General features: G+C 41.6%; 1 protein-coding gene across 1 annotated transcript; it reads right to left on the bottom strand.

Annotated features, from left to right (window-relative positions):
* Positions 1-8,575: 8,575 nt before the first annotated feature.
* On the bottom strand, positions 8,576-15,108 carry LOC129266019 (alpha-N-acetylgalactosamine-specific lectin-like). Its single transcript, XM_054903904.2, has 3 exons — positions 14,642-15,108; positions 11,225-11,501; positions 8,576-9,711 (listed from the first exon to the last, which is right to left on the bottom strand). Exons 2-3 carry the CDS (start codon positions 11,495-11,497, stop codon positions 9,430-9,432), a joined length of 555 nt encoding a protein of 184 aa, XP_054759879.2. The 5' UTR covers positions 11,498-11,501; positions 14,642-15,108; the 3' UTR covers positions 8,576-9,429.
* Between the last annotated feature and the right edge of the window lie 1,280 nt (positions 15,109-16,388).

Raw genomic sequence — 16,388 nt, forward strand, 5'->3', positions numbered from 1 at the left:
AACATCACCTTGGCGCCCCTAGAATGATCATCCATTCGACACCCCCCCCCCCGGTTTAACATCAATTTGAGCCCGCAGCTTGAACATCAATTTGGCGCCCCTAAGTCGAGCATAAATTTGGCGCCCCTAGGTCGAACATCAATTTAACACCCCCTCCCCCACGTTGAACATAAATCCAGTGCCCCCTCCCCCCAATGTTGAACATCACCTGGCGCCCCTAGGCCAAACATTCATTCGGCGCTCCCTCCTCCTAGGTTTAACATCCATTTCGCCCCTCTAGGTTTAAAATTAATTCGCCGCCCCCTAGATTGAACATCAATTCGGCGCCCCCATCTAGGTCGAACATCAATTCGCCCCCCCCCCAGGTTGACCATCAATTCGAATGTCCATTCGGCACCCCCTATTTCAAACATGAACTCGGCGCCTTTACGTCGAACATGAATTCGGCGCCCCTAGGTCAAATATCCATTCGGCTCACCCCCCCCCCCCCTACTTTTAACATCAAATATATTTCCCTTGGTTGCACATCCGTTTGACACCCCCTAGGTTAAAAATCAATTTGTGCCCGCAGTTCGAGCATCAATTCGGTGCCCCTACGTCGAACAACAACTAGGCGCCCCTTAGTATAACATCAATTCAACACCCCCCCCCCCCTATGTTGAACATCACCTTGGCACCCCTAGAATGATCATCCATTCAGCACCCCCTTCTAGGTTGAGCATCAATTAGGCGCCCCCTAGATTGAACATCAATTTTTCGCCCTAGGTCGAACGTCCATTCGGCACCCCTTGTGGCGAACACCGACTCGGCACCTCTACGTCGAGCATGAATTCGGCGCCCCTAGGTCAAATATCCATTCGGCTCCCCCCTACATTTAACATCAATTATATTTCAATTGGTTGAACCTTCGATTTGACACCCTCGAGGTTTAACATCAATTTGTGCCCGCAGTTCGAGCATCAATTCGGGCCCTAGGTCCAAAATCAAATCAACACCCCCCCCCTATGTTGAACATCACCTTGGCACCTAGATCGAACATCAATTTTGCGCCCTAGTTGGAACATCTATTTGGCACCACCCCCATGTTGAACATCACCTTGGCGCCTCTAGAATGATCATCCATTCGACACCCCCCCCCCCCCAGGTTTAACATCAATTTGAACCCGCAGCTTGAACATCAATTTGGCGCCCGTAAGTCGAGCATCAATTCGGCACCCCTATGTCGAACATAAACTCGGCGCCCCTAGGTCGAACATCAATTTAAAACCCCCTCCCCCACGTTGAACATCAATCCAGGACCCCCTCCCCCCTATGTTGAACATCACCTGGCGCCCCTAGGCCAAACATTCATTCGGCGCTCCCTCCTCCTAGGTTTAACATCCATTTCGCCCCTGTAGGTTTAAAATTAGTTCGCGCCCCCTAGATTGAACATCAATTCGCCCCCCCAGGTTGACCATCAATTCTATGTCCCAAGGTCGAATGTCCATTCGGCACCCCCCCCCCTATTTCGAACATCAACTCGGCGCCTTTGCGTCGAACATGAATTCGGCGCCCCTAGGTCAAATATCCATTCGGCTCACCCCCCTACTTTTAACATCAATTATATTTCCCTTGGTTGAACATCCATTTGACACCCCCTAGGTTAAACATCAATTTGTGCCCACAGTTCGAGCATCAATTCGGCGCCCCTAGGTCGAACAACAACTAGGCGCCCATAGGTCTAACATTAAGTCAACACCCCCGCCTCTTTGATGAACATCACCTTGGCGCCCCTAGAATGATCATCCATTCAGCACCCCATTCTAGATTGAGCATCAATTAGGCGCCCCCTAGAATGAACATCAATTTTGCGCCCTAGGTGGAACATCTATTTTGCGCCCCCCATGTTGAACATCACCTAGGCGTCCTCAGGTCGAACATCCACTACGCCATTCGGCACCCCCTTCTAAGTCGAGCATTAATTCGGCGCCCCTAGGTCGAACATCCATTCGGCACCCCCTAGGTTTAACATTAATTTGCGCCCGCAGGTTGAACATCAATTTGACGCCCTTAGGTCGAGCATGAATTCAGCGCCTCCATTTCGAACATCAACTTAGTCTAGATTCTAGACGTCGGTGTACTTGTTATTTCTCTCACCTTGCTTTATTCTCCTCTGCGCGCCATCTCCAGTGATCGCGCTATCCCCTCTTTCACGCCCTTTTCATTTCGGGCGTAGAGGTCGAGGATTGTGTTATTGATCAACTGAAAAACAGAACAGTCCTGGCAAAGGACTAACATCAACTAGGCGCCCCTAGGTCGAACATCAATTCAACACCCACCCCCTCCCCCCATGTTGAACATCACCTTGGCGCCCCTACAATGATCATCCATTCGGCACCCCCTCCTAGGTCGAGCATCGATTCGACGCCCCTTAGATTGAACATCAATTTGGCGCTCTATTTGGCACCCCTTCCCCCAATGTTGAATATTACCTAGGCACCCCTAGGTCGAGCGTCCATTCGGCACCCCCCTATGTCGAACATCGACTCGGCGCCTCTTCGTCGAACATGAATTCGGCGCCCTTAGGTCAATCATCCATTCGGCTCCCCACCACCTAGATTGAACATCAATTTCGCCCTCCCCCCCCCCCCATGTTGAACTTCAATTCGGCGCCCCCCCCCCAGGTTGACCATCAATTCTATGTCCCAAGGTCGAATGTCCATTTGGCACCCCCTATGTCAAACATCAACTCGGCACTTCCTAGGTTGATCATTAGGTCGAATATTATTTCGGCACCCCCTATATCGAACATCAGTTTTGCGCCACTAATTCAACCTCCCCCCTCCCACGTTGAACGTCAATTCGATGTCAACTATGTCCATCACCAATTCGAACCCCTCCCCTAGATTGAACATCAATTATCGGCACCCCTGCGTCAAACATCAATTCGGTGCCCTCCCCCTAGTTTTAACATCAATTTCGACTCCTCTAGGTTTGACATCAATTCGGCGCCCCTAGATTGAACATCAGTTTGGCTGAAAGATGCTACTGCACCCTCTGCTTGCTTATCTGCAGTCTGCTGAACATTTGCTTCCATAGCCCTATGCAGTGCACACACACAATAGCTATCAAACACTGAGGGGTTGCCTACTCTAGCAGTTAGGTTTGGTCTATTCATAAACAAATTGAGGAGTTACTCAACCAAACAGGCTCTTCCACTGGCTAGTAAAGGGGAGTTTGAATAAGCTTCTGACACCCCCCACGTTGAATGCCACCTATGTCTAACACCAATTCGCCCCCCCCCCCTAGATTGACCATCAATAATGTTTCCCATGGTTGAACATCCATTCGACACCCCCTAGGTTTAACATCAATTTGCGCCCGCAGGTTGATCATCAATTTGGCGCCCCTAGGTTGATCATCAATATGGCGCCCCTAGGTTGATCATCAATTTGGCGCCCCTATTTCGAACATCAATTCAACACCCCCCACGTTGAACATCAATTCGGCGCCCCCCCCCCCCAGTTGAAAATCAATTGGACGCCCCCAAGTTCAAACATCAATACGGTATCCCCCCATAGGTTTTACATCAATTTCGCCCCCCAGGTCGAGCATCAATTCGGCGCCCCTACGTCGAACATGAATTCGGCGCCCCTAGGTCAAACATCCACTCGGCGCTTCCTAGGTTGATCATCAATTCGGCACCCCATGGTCGAATATTAATACGGCACCACTAGGTAAAATATTACCTTCGCGCCCCCTAGATTGAACATCAATTTGGGGCCCCTAAGTCGAACATCCATTCGGCACCCCCTATATCGAACATCAGTTTTGCGCCCCCACGTCGAACACTAATTCAACCCCCCCCCACGTTGAACATCAATTATCGGCACCCCCGGGTCAAACATCAATTCGGTGCCCTCCCCCCTAGTTTTAACATCAATTTCGACTCCTCTAGGTTTGACATCAATTCGGCGCCCCCTAGATTGAACATCAATTTGGCACCCCCCCCCCCCATGTTGAACATCACCTTGGAGCCCCTAGGTTGATCATCCATTCAGCACCACTATCTAGGTCGAACATCAATTCAGCCCCCCCAGGTTTACCATAAATTCTATGTCCCAAGGTCGAATGTCCATTTGGCACCACCCCCCCCCCCCCATTATGTCTAATATCAACTCGGCACTTCCGAGGTTGATCATCAGGTCGAATATTAATTCGGCGCCACTAAGTAAAACATTAATTCCGCGCCCCCTAAATTGAACATCAATTTGGGGCCCCTAGGTCAAACATCCATTCGGCATCCCCTATATCGAACATCACTTTTGCGCCCTAGGTCGAACACCAATTCAACCCCCCCCCCCCACGTTGAACGTCAATTAGACGCCACCTATGTCTAACACCAATTCGGCTCCCCCTCCCTAGATTGACCATCAATTATGTTTCCCATGGTTGAACATCCATTCGTTCGACACCCCCTGGGCTTATCATCAATTTGCGCCCGCAGGTAAAACGTCAATTCACCCCCCCCCCCCGATTTAACATCAATCCGGCTCCCCTAGGTCGATCGTCCATTCAGCACCCACTATGTCGAACATCAATTCGGCGCCTCTATGTCGAAGTGCTGCAACTCTATTGTCTATGAGACACCCCCCCCCCATTCGGCACCCCTAGGTCAAACATCAATTCGGTGCCCCCTAGATCGAACATCAATTTGGCACCCCAAGGTTGAACATCTATTTGGCACCCCCCCCCCCCCCATGTTGGACATCACCTTGGCAACCCTAGAATGATCATCCATTCGGCACCCCCTTCTAGGTCGAGCATCAATTTGGCGCCCCCTAGATTGAACATCAATTTGGCGCCCCTAGGTGGAACATCTACTTGGCACCCCCCCCCCCTATGTTGAACATCACCTTGGCGCCCCTAGGCCAAACATCCATTCGGCGCCCCCCTCCCCCCCCCCGGTAGATCATTAACTGCAACTCTATTGTTTACTGGACACCCCCCCCCATTCGGCGCCCCTAGGTCAAACATCGACTCGGCGCCTCTACGTCAAACGTGAATTCAGCCCTCCTAGGTCAAATATCCATTCGCCCCCCCTAGATTGAACATCAATTTGGCGCCTCTAGGTTGAACATCTATTTGGCACCCCCCCCCCCTATGTTGATCATCACCTTGGCACCCCTAGATTGAACATCAATTTGGCGCCCTTAGGTGGAACATCTATTTGGCACCCCACCCCCATGTTGAACATCAATTTTGCGCCCCTAGGTTGAACCTCTATTTATCACCCCCCCCCCATGTTGAACATCACCTTGGCGCCCATAGGCCAAACATCTATTCGGTGCCCCCCCCCCTTTAGACCATCAACTGCAACCCTATTGTTTATTCGACACCCCCCCCCCCCATTCGGCGTCCCTAGGTCAAACATCGACTCGGCGCCTCTACGTCAAACGTGAATTCAGCCCTCCTAGGTCAAATATCCATTCGCCCCCCCTAGATTGAACATCAATTTGGCGCCTCTAGGTTGAACATCTATTTGGCAACCCCCCCCCCCTATGTTGATCATCACCTTGGCACCCCTAGATTGAACATCAATTTGGCGCCCTTAGGTGGAACATCTATTTGGCACCCCACCCCCATGTTGAACATCAATTTGGCGCCCCTAGGTGGAACATCTACTTGGCACCCCCCCCCCCCCTATGTTGAACATCACCTTGGCGCCCCTAGGCCAAACATCCATTCGGCGCCCCCCTCCCCCCCCGGTAGATCATTAACTGCAACTCTATTGTTTACTGGACACCCCCCCCCCCATTCGGCGCCCCTAGGTCAAACATCGACTCGGCGCCTCTACGTCAAACGTGAATTCAGCCCTCCTAGGTCAAATATCCATTCGCCCCCCTAGATTGAACATCAATTTGGCGCCTCTAGGTTGAACATCTATTTGGCACCCCCCCCCTATGTTGATCATCACCTTGGCACCCCTAGATTGAACATCAATTTGGCGCCCTTAGGTGGAACATCTATTTGGCACCCCACCCCCATGTTGAACATCAATTTTGCGCCCCTAGGTTGAACCTCTATTTATCACCCCCCCCCATGTTGAACATCACCTTGGCGCCCATAGGCCAAACATCTATTCGGTGCCCCCCCCCCCTTTAGACCATCAACTGCAACCCTATTGTTTATTCGACACCCCCCCCCCCCCATTCGGCGTCCCTAGGTCAAACATCAATTCGGTGCTCCCCCTCCTAGGTTTAACATCCATTTCGCCCCCACTAGGTTTAAAATTAATTCGGCGCCACCTTGATTGAACATCAATTTGGCGCCCCTAGGTTGAAAACATCTATTTGGCACCCCCCCCCCCTCTGGTGAACATCATCTTGGTGCCCCTAGAGTGATCATCCACTCGGCACCCCCTTCTAGGTCGAGCCTCGATTCGGCGCCCCCTAGATTGAACATCAATTTGGCGCCCCTAGGTGGAACATCTACCCCCCCGGTTGAACATCACCTTTGCGCCCCTAGATAGAACGTACATTCGGCACCCCCCTATGGCGAACATCGACTCGGCGCCTCTACGTCGAACATGAATTCAGCCCTCCTAGGTCAAATATCCATTCGCCCCCCCTAGATTGAACATCAATTATATTTCCCTTGGTTGAACATCCATTTGACACCCCCCCTCCAGGTTTTACATCAATTTGTGCCCGCAAGACTTTAAAAGGCTTTGACCTTGAATGTTATTATTTAATGTGCATTTTAGGTACTTAATTTCATTTGATTTGATCTTCTCGCAAGAACCTTTGCATTTTGACACCATGATCGCCAACCTGCACCTTTCATCCCAGAGACACCATTATACATTATGGTATATAATGTAAAAAAGGTCATTGACCTTTGAAGGCTTTGACTTTGAATTTTATTGGTAAATGTGCATTCTAGGTATTTAATTTTATTTGATCTACTTGTAAGAATCTGTGCATTTGGACACCATGATCGTCAACCTGCACCTTTCCATCTCAGAGATACAGTATATATGAAAAGGTCAGTGACCTTTGACCTTGAAAAAAAAACACTTTCCCCAGCCCGTATTCCTCCTAACCTTTTTTTGGTAAATGTAGACACCCATACCTACTCAAATCAGCTGAAAAACCATTTCCAATAATTTTATTCCAGATTGGCTATTTTGGGGTCTTATTAAGGAATACTATACTAGTAATCGAGGTAGATATATAATCCTTTGCTTTACGAATCTTTGCCGGGACGTCATTTCTAAATTTCCGATATGATACCCAATCATGATCTGAATTGGTATGCTTTGCTTTGTTTTGCCTTTTTGCGTTTACGAATAGATTGTATTATATCGTCATTAATCCACGGCGATTCAATCTTCTTTACTTGAGTCCGTTTAAGTTGAGCATGCTTATCCATTATACAGTTTAATGCATCTTCAAAGGAATTATAAGCATCTTTAACATTCAAGAGTTTATATAAACTGATTCCCAAGTAAGTAATTCCTGGGATCCCAGGAAGCCTATTGATTTTGAGGTAAAAAGGTCAAAGGTTAAGATCACAGTGACATGTTTTCATCTTACCCTTCTGAAGTCCTTGTTAACGCGATTACTTTAGTTGAACTTAACCTAGGATCATATAATTTGTTGTGTATTATACTGGCATAAATCCCATCAATTTTATTGATTTTGAGGTCAGAAGGTCAAAGGTGAAGTCGCCACCTTCCACTTTTCTTGCTTGACCAATAACTCCATATTCCGTGATACAGGCGGGCGTATTATATGCTCGCCTAAGCGACACACTTGTTTCACATTTTAAAGGATCGGTTATACTGGGGGCAATGACCTACAAACCATATACCAAAACCGTCATTAACTCCCCCCCCCCCCCCGCCAACCATCCTTCCCACCATACTTCTATTTGATTATTTGTATATCAGCATTAAATAATAATGTTACATTTCTATAGCGCTTATTACACTTTGTTTCTAAGCGCTTTACGTTGCAATTATTATTACTCCGGTCATCGGATCCTGACATGCCCGCAAACAATGTATGCACTTTATCCACTCCTTGGACAGCATTCCAACAAGAGCTCCAAGAATCAATTGCTATGCATACTACATAAGCTTTCGCATCCTACCGGGTACCCATTTAACACCTGGGTGGAGAGTGGAAAAGTGTGGCCTAACGCCTTGCCAAAGGACGCTAGGCCGTGGTGGGATTCGAACACACGACTCTCTGATTGCAAGGCGAGAGTCAGAACCGCTACACCCCGACACTTCCCTAAATTACATTATTTCGTTTTTATTTTGGAGGTCGATTGCATCTCTTTGGACCACTATGACCACCATCATTATCACATCCTTTCTACTACTTGCCCAACCCTATTCTCTTCTCTCTTTTACCCTCTCGCTCTCTCTCTCTCTCTTCCCCTCCGTCTCTCATTTTCTTTCATTCAATTATTTTCTCTGTCTCTCACACCTACATTTCATGATTCTTCTTCCCCTCTCAAGTTCATGTTAGAAAACTTTTTTTATTTTCTGAGGGACTTTTGTAAATAGACACATGGGATACATCTATTTCATTTTGATTAGGATCATGCTTGTTGCAGAAGTTTTAATAGCATCCATAAACCCGCTGCAAAAGTAAAAATAATGATACGAATGATAATGATAATACGTGATATTTCAAGAGTGTCGTTTTAACTTTGATAAACATGCTCAGACACTTTAAGAAGACAGAATTTGAAAACGAGATAGAAAGAGAGTGGGGTGGGGCTACCATTCAAACACACGTTAGGATCTTCAGGTTGCCCTTAAACTGTAAATTACAGGCTTTGCATTTTTGAGAGTTGGTCCGATAAGAGCAAAAGCTCATTCCCCCTTGATTAATTAGAAAACCGAAAATGAAGAAGGTCAGAATTTTAGGATCTTAGGGCTATTTGGACGCTTAAGAAGACTGGGGGGCTGATTCAGCACCCCCCCCCCCCCTTATGATCTTGGACGTCGATCACGCGATCGCCACGAAAATTGGCACGTGCTTTACCCATTGCATAATCTACAAAACTATATATATATATGATCAAATTTTGCGAAAAATCTCTTTGCTAATGCATTATACTAATTTATGCGTAAAATAAAAAAAGAATTGCTTTAATTAACTAAATAACCCCCCTAAAATTCTTATTTTGGTTCACATACTCTTTGTAGGAATCTTATCAAACGTACTTTAAAAAACATATCAAAATGGATTTTGTGAGAGAAGGGGAGGAACAGCGGAACGAACTACTTAGAAAAGAGGATTAGATTTTATAACGACTACTAGTAAATTATTGAATGATTCTGATTATTTTTTTGGGGGGGGGGCAGAGAATTAGCCTATCGAATAATATGTCGTCTTATTTCTGACTATCATCTTTCACTATCAGCTGGGTTTAGAATTCGTTCGCTGGCATCTTACAGACGAAAGACATCACCTCGTTGCAGTACATATCGTTCCATCTTTGAGCAATGTCAGAGTCATCTCTCAAACGCCAAATGTGGACGCAGTCTTCCACCTGTGAATGATCGTAATAATTGTTGTTGGGCTCTCCTTCAATCCACCTCTCGAATCTACCTTGTGTCTTACCATCAGAGTTCACCCAGGATCCGTCTGCCACAGTCTGATGAAGACCAATCCATATTCCATACACTGGATTACGAGCTTCTATATCATACTGACGATAAAGGGAAATTGAAGATATCATTCTCTTAGAGGAATATTTTTGTATAATTTATAGATTCATTTGAACAATGGCAAAAAAACATTATATTTTCTGTTGTATATAATATACAGGTTCTGTAGAAAATCCAGCGTAATTATGGTTGATAATAAGAGGGGAAAAATGCGAGAGAAATCTTGCTGATATTTCATGTATTTAGACATAACGAGCGGAGCGCCTGTGGCAGTCTCGCCTGCATTACGAGATTAAGTATAGCAGCAGTGCCGACTTTGAAAAATAACTATCAAATAATTATTCACAAAGAACACAATTCCTGTAATAAAATAGTACTACGTCCATTGACCCTAAATGACATTTTACCGTGATCATGTGACCTAAGACTTGTGCAAGATGATCAGTGATATTTGATTACCCCTGTGTCAACATTTCATGAACTACAGTATATCCATAAACTTTCAAAGTTACGATGATAATTCAACAAATACCCCCAACATGGCCAAAGTTCATTGGCCTTAATGACCTTTGACCTTGGTCATGTGTTCTGAAACAATCATGTGATGTTAAGTGATACTTGATTATTCTTATGTCCAGTATTATGAGCTAGATCCATAAACTTTCAAAGCTACGATGGTAATTCAACCAATACTCAAAACATAGCCAAAGTTCATTGACCCTAAATGACCTTTGACCTTAATTATGTGACCTGAAACCCGGGCAGGATCGGCATGTTATCGTGTAATCATACTTGATTACCCTAATGTTAAAGTTTCATGAACTAGGTTTATATACTTTCTAAGTTATGATTACATTTCAAAAAAATAACCTTGGGTTAAGATTTCGATGTTGATTCCCCCAACATGGTCCAAGTTCATTGACCCTAAATGATCTTTGACTTGAGACATGTGACCTGAAAATCAGGCAGGATTTTTAGTAATACTGAATTATCCGTATGATGTAATTTCAAAAACTTAACCTTCTGTTAATATTTCATGTTGACGCCGCCGCCGTCGGAAAAGAGGCGCCTACAGTCTTGCTCTTATGCAGGCGATACAAAAACTGGATAAATTTATAAAAATTGATTTTTATAAGAGTGAAATTTTGATTTAGTGCCCTGAAAAGGAGACATTTTAAGGACTGATTGTAAGAATTCAAGAAGAGGATATGTATCTCTCCAGTCAATAATGCTAGTGCAAAGCGCGAGCTAAACATTTTAATAATCTGACCTGAAAATGGAACATTCAAATACTTAATTTTAAATCATGGTTATGAGGCGTATTTCATCAAACAAATATTTATATTTGTTTTATATTTGATATACATTTCAATATATCAAACCAGTATTTAGCTATTGATGTTTTTTTAAGGTTATAATTCATCGTTTCATCATGTGTTTTCCCCCAAGCAATTTGTTTCCTTACATTGAGTTGATGAAATTCATCACCGCAGATAATTGATCATCAGTTTGCAAATCTCATTTTCGATTGACGTTAAAGTTGTAAAAACTCACCTCCCAGTCTGGTATGTTGTTAATGTCCACGCTGGATTTGAAGAGTTCGTAGATGAATCGGTTCTCTTCGAGATTCAGGACAGAGGCGAGATGTCCCATTCCCTTGGTGGTGAAGTATTCATTACATCTAGCTTCAGCAGCCGACCAGGTCAGTCTATCCCCCTGGTAACGGTAGCAGTTCCCCTCGAACATATTCCAAAATTGAGGGCAGCTGTATTTGGCGTTGCACATGGTTGTCGTGGCGACAGCAATTATCAGCATAAGGATCCTCATGGCGCTGTGATATAGATAATACATTTTGAAGAAATCTCTGGTAAAATATGTAGAAAAGTGTATGTGCGTAGGCGTATGTGCGTACGTGTGGGTGTACTTGTCATTGAAGGGCCATGTGAGCTTATACCGTGGCGTCAGTCGTCCGTCCATAATTTGAAATGCTTCTTCTTCGTCATTTCAAGTCCGATTTCAATTCTGTTTGCTTTATATGATAGCACTAGGTGGGGAATTCAAAACTTTAGCTACACAGAATTTTGAAACTTATTAGATATATATACTTATGCGCATGCTTATTTATGCGCATTTTTCAAAATTCCCCCCAAAATGCTTCTCCTTTATTTGTTTACCGATTTTGGTTTCTTTTGCTTCCATCTGGTAGAGCTTCACGAGTTTCACCAAACTTCTACAGAATTTTAAAATTTTGACGATAATTTTTTTAATGCTAATTTATGCAAAATTATGTTTGCTTTATATGATAGCACTAGGTAGGAGGATTTAATCTTCTACACAGAATTTCGAAACTCATTACATATGCTAATTTATGCACATTTTTCAAAATTAACCCCCCAAAAATGCTTCTCCTTTATTTGTTGACCGATTTTGATTTTGTTTTGCTTACTTCTGGTAGAGCTTCATTAGGTTCACCAAACTTCTACACAGAATTGTGAAATTTTTACTAGAAATTGTTTTAATGCTAATTTATGCGAAATTAATTTATGTGTACTTAAAAAAATCATATAAAATGCTTCTTCTTTATTTGTTTACCGATTTTGATTTTTTTTGCTTCCATCTGGTAGAGCTTCATGAGGTTCACCAAACACAACATTTTGAAATCTTGACTAAAAAAATGTTTATGCTAAGTTATGCGAAATTCATTCCTAATCACAAAAATTGGTTTGTTTTTTTTGTCCTCCATTTGTTCATCAATTTCAATTTTGTTTGATTTATATGATAGCTCTAGGTGGGGATACAAAATTTCTACACAGAATTTGAAAATTCATGAAATATGCTTATTTATGCATATCTTTCAAAACTCACAAAAATGCTTATTTATTTGTTGGCTGATTTTGATTTCTTTTTTGTTCCATCTGAGAGCTACTTGATGTTTACGAAGATTCTACACAGAATTGAGAAATTTTGACTTAGAAAATTATTTATGCTAATTTATAGGCAAAATTTATTCATAAATCTCAAAGAATGCTTCTTCTCTGTCATTTCTTCATCGATTTCAATTCTGTTTCCTCAATTTATGTCACCAATATTATTCACTACAGTGTCAACTGTGCTGAAATGAAAAATTGTGTTAAATTTCGTTGCAAGATGCCGGACGAGACCCACATCATTGATGTGCTAGTTTTAATTCTGTTTTGGGGATTATCAGCTTTCGTATAAATGCACATCATCACACAAGATGGACCTTTTAATTAATTATTACTTAATGTCGCTTGTATTAAAACAATCATAAAGAAATTTGATGTCATTCTCGAGCATTTTGTTTTCTGTCACATAAAACCGATTGTTATCCCTTTTCAATTAAATCAAGCAAAATATATGATCGAAATGCTAGTTACTTTCGTGCAATGCTCCTAATATGTTGAATTGTTGGTGGGATAAACCTAAAAAATGATTTTCTTTTATATAAAATAGAAGAAATGCTGTCAATCGAACTACTTCTCTTTTTTAACCAATGTTCCATGATCGGCAACACTTACAAGGTTGTATATCAATTGGTCTACTGCCGGTTCGTCCAATTACCAACTCGTCTACTATCATTTGGTCTACCATCAGTTCGTCCACTGACCACTGTCTACATGGTCCAATTGCCAATTCGTTCACTCACTATTTCGTCTAACAACCAGTTGGTTCAATAGCCATTTGGTCCAGTTTGACTAAGTGTTCATTGGGCGAAATGAATGAAAAATGTATATTAGACCAACTGGTTATGATACGAAATGGTCATAGACGAAGTGATGATTGGACCAACTGATTATTGTACCAAGTGGTTGTTAGAAGAAATGGTTATGGACGGAATGGCATTAGACTAAATGAAGGTAGACCACGTGATGAGTGGACGAGTTGGCAATAGACGAATTGGCAATTTATCGTTGTATTTATCCTCTTAGTGATCATGTTGAGTTTAACAATAAAACGACTTCGATTGGAAGAAAAATTGGCATGTTAAATGGATCCCTCTTTCAATTTAGTGGTCTCTATAAAAGAAGTATTTAACAAGTATGATATTAAGTACTATTAAGTAAAAATTTCACATCTAAAAATCATTCATACAAATAGGAAAACAAAAGAGGGGCAAGTATGTTTCCGTGGGAGGTTCCAGATCGATGATCGTTCAATTATATAATCAACAAAAATATGTGCGTTATATTATGCAGTATATACTGCTTGCAGTCGGACAGATAACTCCGGCAATTGTATAAACTGTGAATCAAAAATGGTTTACACTTTGAAATAATAAATACTATAAAAATGATACATTTTAGTATCCTAAGCTTTTTCCCCATTGATATATCGGCACAGATCGTTAAGCGAATGACGGTATGATTATTGACAAATCTCTCCGCTTGAGCGAGCTATATGGAATGATTTAATGTATCTTTAAAGCTTAAGCCAAATCGAGGAAATATATATATACATGTATATATATATCTATATATATATATATTTCATCAAGAGCATCTTACATACAAATATAAATAAAGCAGGGATAATATATACCCAGTACAAATACTGATTATTTGGTTATAATTTTGCAATGACCTATACTTTAAACGTTCGAATATAAAGACAATTGATAGGTCACAATCCATAAAAGTAAATCCACCCAATTATAATATTATAAATTAATTGTATTTACAGCAGGAGCAATTTGTTTGTACGAAGGCAACATTTTTGTTGTAGATATTTTTCTTAAAGATTTGCACATTGGAAAATCAGAAACATTGCATGTTAATTAATGCTACGGTCACAAATACCTTTACGAACTCCGTAAGAATGATGTCATAGTACCAGCTTGGTTATACCATATATTGCTATGGATAAAAATCGTAAGCACGGCGATCGTAAACGTATTTGTGACCATGGCATATGGTAGTATTGTTCATTCTTGAAACGGGCTGTTGAACTTACCAGATACACTTTCAATCTTGTTGAAGTGGAAATGTCAGTGTTTCAAAGCCGCCGAGAATCAAACTGGAAGTCGTGATGATGTTCTTGGCGTCAACAAGTTAAATGAAAGTTTGGTGGAAATCCTCAAGTGATCTTTCTGCTTGCATTTATAGGTGTAATTTACTTTTGTGAAAGTTGGAGGTATATCGCGATATGGCGCATGCGCGTTTACCATGAATGTGGCATTACTTGACGTGATGAAAGCCTTTATCAACAACAACCAGGAATGAAATAATGGTATAAATTCTAAAAAAAAAACACTGCATCGATACTTGCACAGAACAGTTTGAACAACACTAATCAGGCGATGAAGAAATTGAAGAGTGTTTGCCTTAGTCAAGGTAATGCTGATATCGTATTGTGATCAGAACGAAATGAGTGGGTCTCAAGTAACTAAGTGTATCGCACTTGACCCTCTTGGAGACACCGTGATCTTCTCGACTTTATCCAGTATAACACTTCACTGCGGGCTTAATTATTGTCCAAAATATTGATTACTACCAGTATACTATTTGTTTTCAGTTCAGTAAGGCCGAATAAGCCTGTAATTATTCGGAAGACAAGAAAATGTGGTTTAATTGAATTGAATATATTTATTGGAGGATAGATATTCCGGATGGATGACAAAACTGTAGATGCAACTGTAATATTATTGTCTACAGGGTGGCTTTCAACAATAGCCAAAGAATTTCACAGATCAATCGTTAAGGGGTTATAGAAGGAAATGGGGTGCATGATTTATTTAATGCCTTGTAAAAGGTGAAGTCCATCCAAACATCAAGTTTATTCGAATAAATAGAGAGGTATCAAACAAACATTACACTGGAAATTTATTTAAGTCATGACATTTTAAGGTTTAGCTTATTTGAAGAGTTTAATCATAAAATGAGCTAAATCCACTTTTAGCGTTTTCCTGTAAATCAAGGTGTTTTGATTCACCACTTTCCCTTATCCACTGCTGTTTTATTTTGATATATATGATATTTCTATCATCTAAGATCAAATCATGTTTTTAAAAATCTAGCATCCAATGTAATTTTTTTTTAATATAAATTTAAGTTTTCATGGATTTAGCTCTTTTTGGAATAAAACCTTTGTTGAATGTCCATTTTTTCCAATTTAAACATCTTTAATATTGGAAATTGATTACGAAACACATAAATATTGCTAGCAGAGTACATTCATATCTGATGTTTATCTAATCAAAAATAAAAAAATTGTAGATTTTTCATCTTCTGTAAGGACAGTGACTTTCCGATGTTTTATTCCTAAATGAGCTAAATAAAAAAAAGTAAAATTCTGTAATTTTCACAATTTGCACAGATGATGTGAACTTGTATCCATAACATGTACCTAAACATTTGAATCCATAACTTTATGTTAAGTAGTTAAATTAACAAATTTCAAATTATCTGGTAGTGTATCTAGCTCCTTTTGAATAAAACTCAAATTCGCAATTAATTTTTACCAACCTCCCAATTTTTTTCTCAAATGCGATTGGTCTAAGATACATTTATATTAAAACTCAATTTTGGTCAAAAAGTGGATTTAGCCCCTTATGGAATCGAGCTCTACATTTTAGCAAACCTGATTATATATGTATATTCGATATACCCATGACATGGAAATGAGAGAGCTGATGATGATGTCACCACTTTGTGTTGTTGTTGTTGCTGTTTTTTGCTTTGTTTTGGACTTTTCTTTTCTT

Source organism: Lytechinus pictus, chromosome 7, assembly GCF_037042905.1.
Source record: "Lytechinus pictus isolate F3 Inbred chromosome 7, Lp3.0, whole genome shotgun sequence".
Lineage (NCBI taxonomy): Eukaryota > Metazoa > Echinodermata > Echinoidea > Temnopleuroida > Toxopneustidae > Lytechinus > Lytechinus pictus.

Bases quoted from the DNA above. Each gene is read 5' to 3' on its own strand.
- LOC129266019 (XM_054903904.2), bottom strand. From the start codon at position 11,497: ATGAGGATCCTTATGCTGATAATTGCTGTCGCCACGACAACCATGTGC. The intron at 9,712-11,224 runs GTGAGTTTTTAC...CTTTATCGTCAG, and splicing joins ACAACATACCAGACTGGGAG to TATGATATAGAAGCTCGTAA.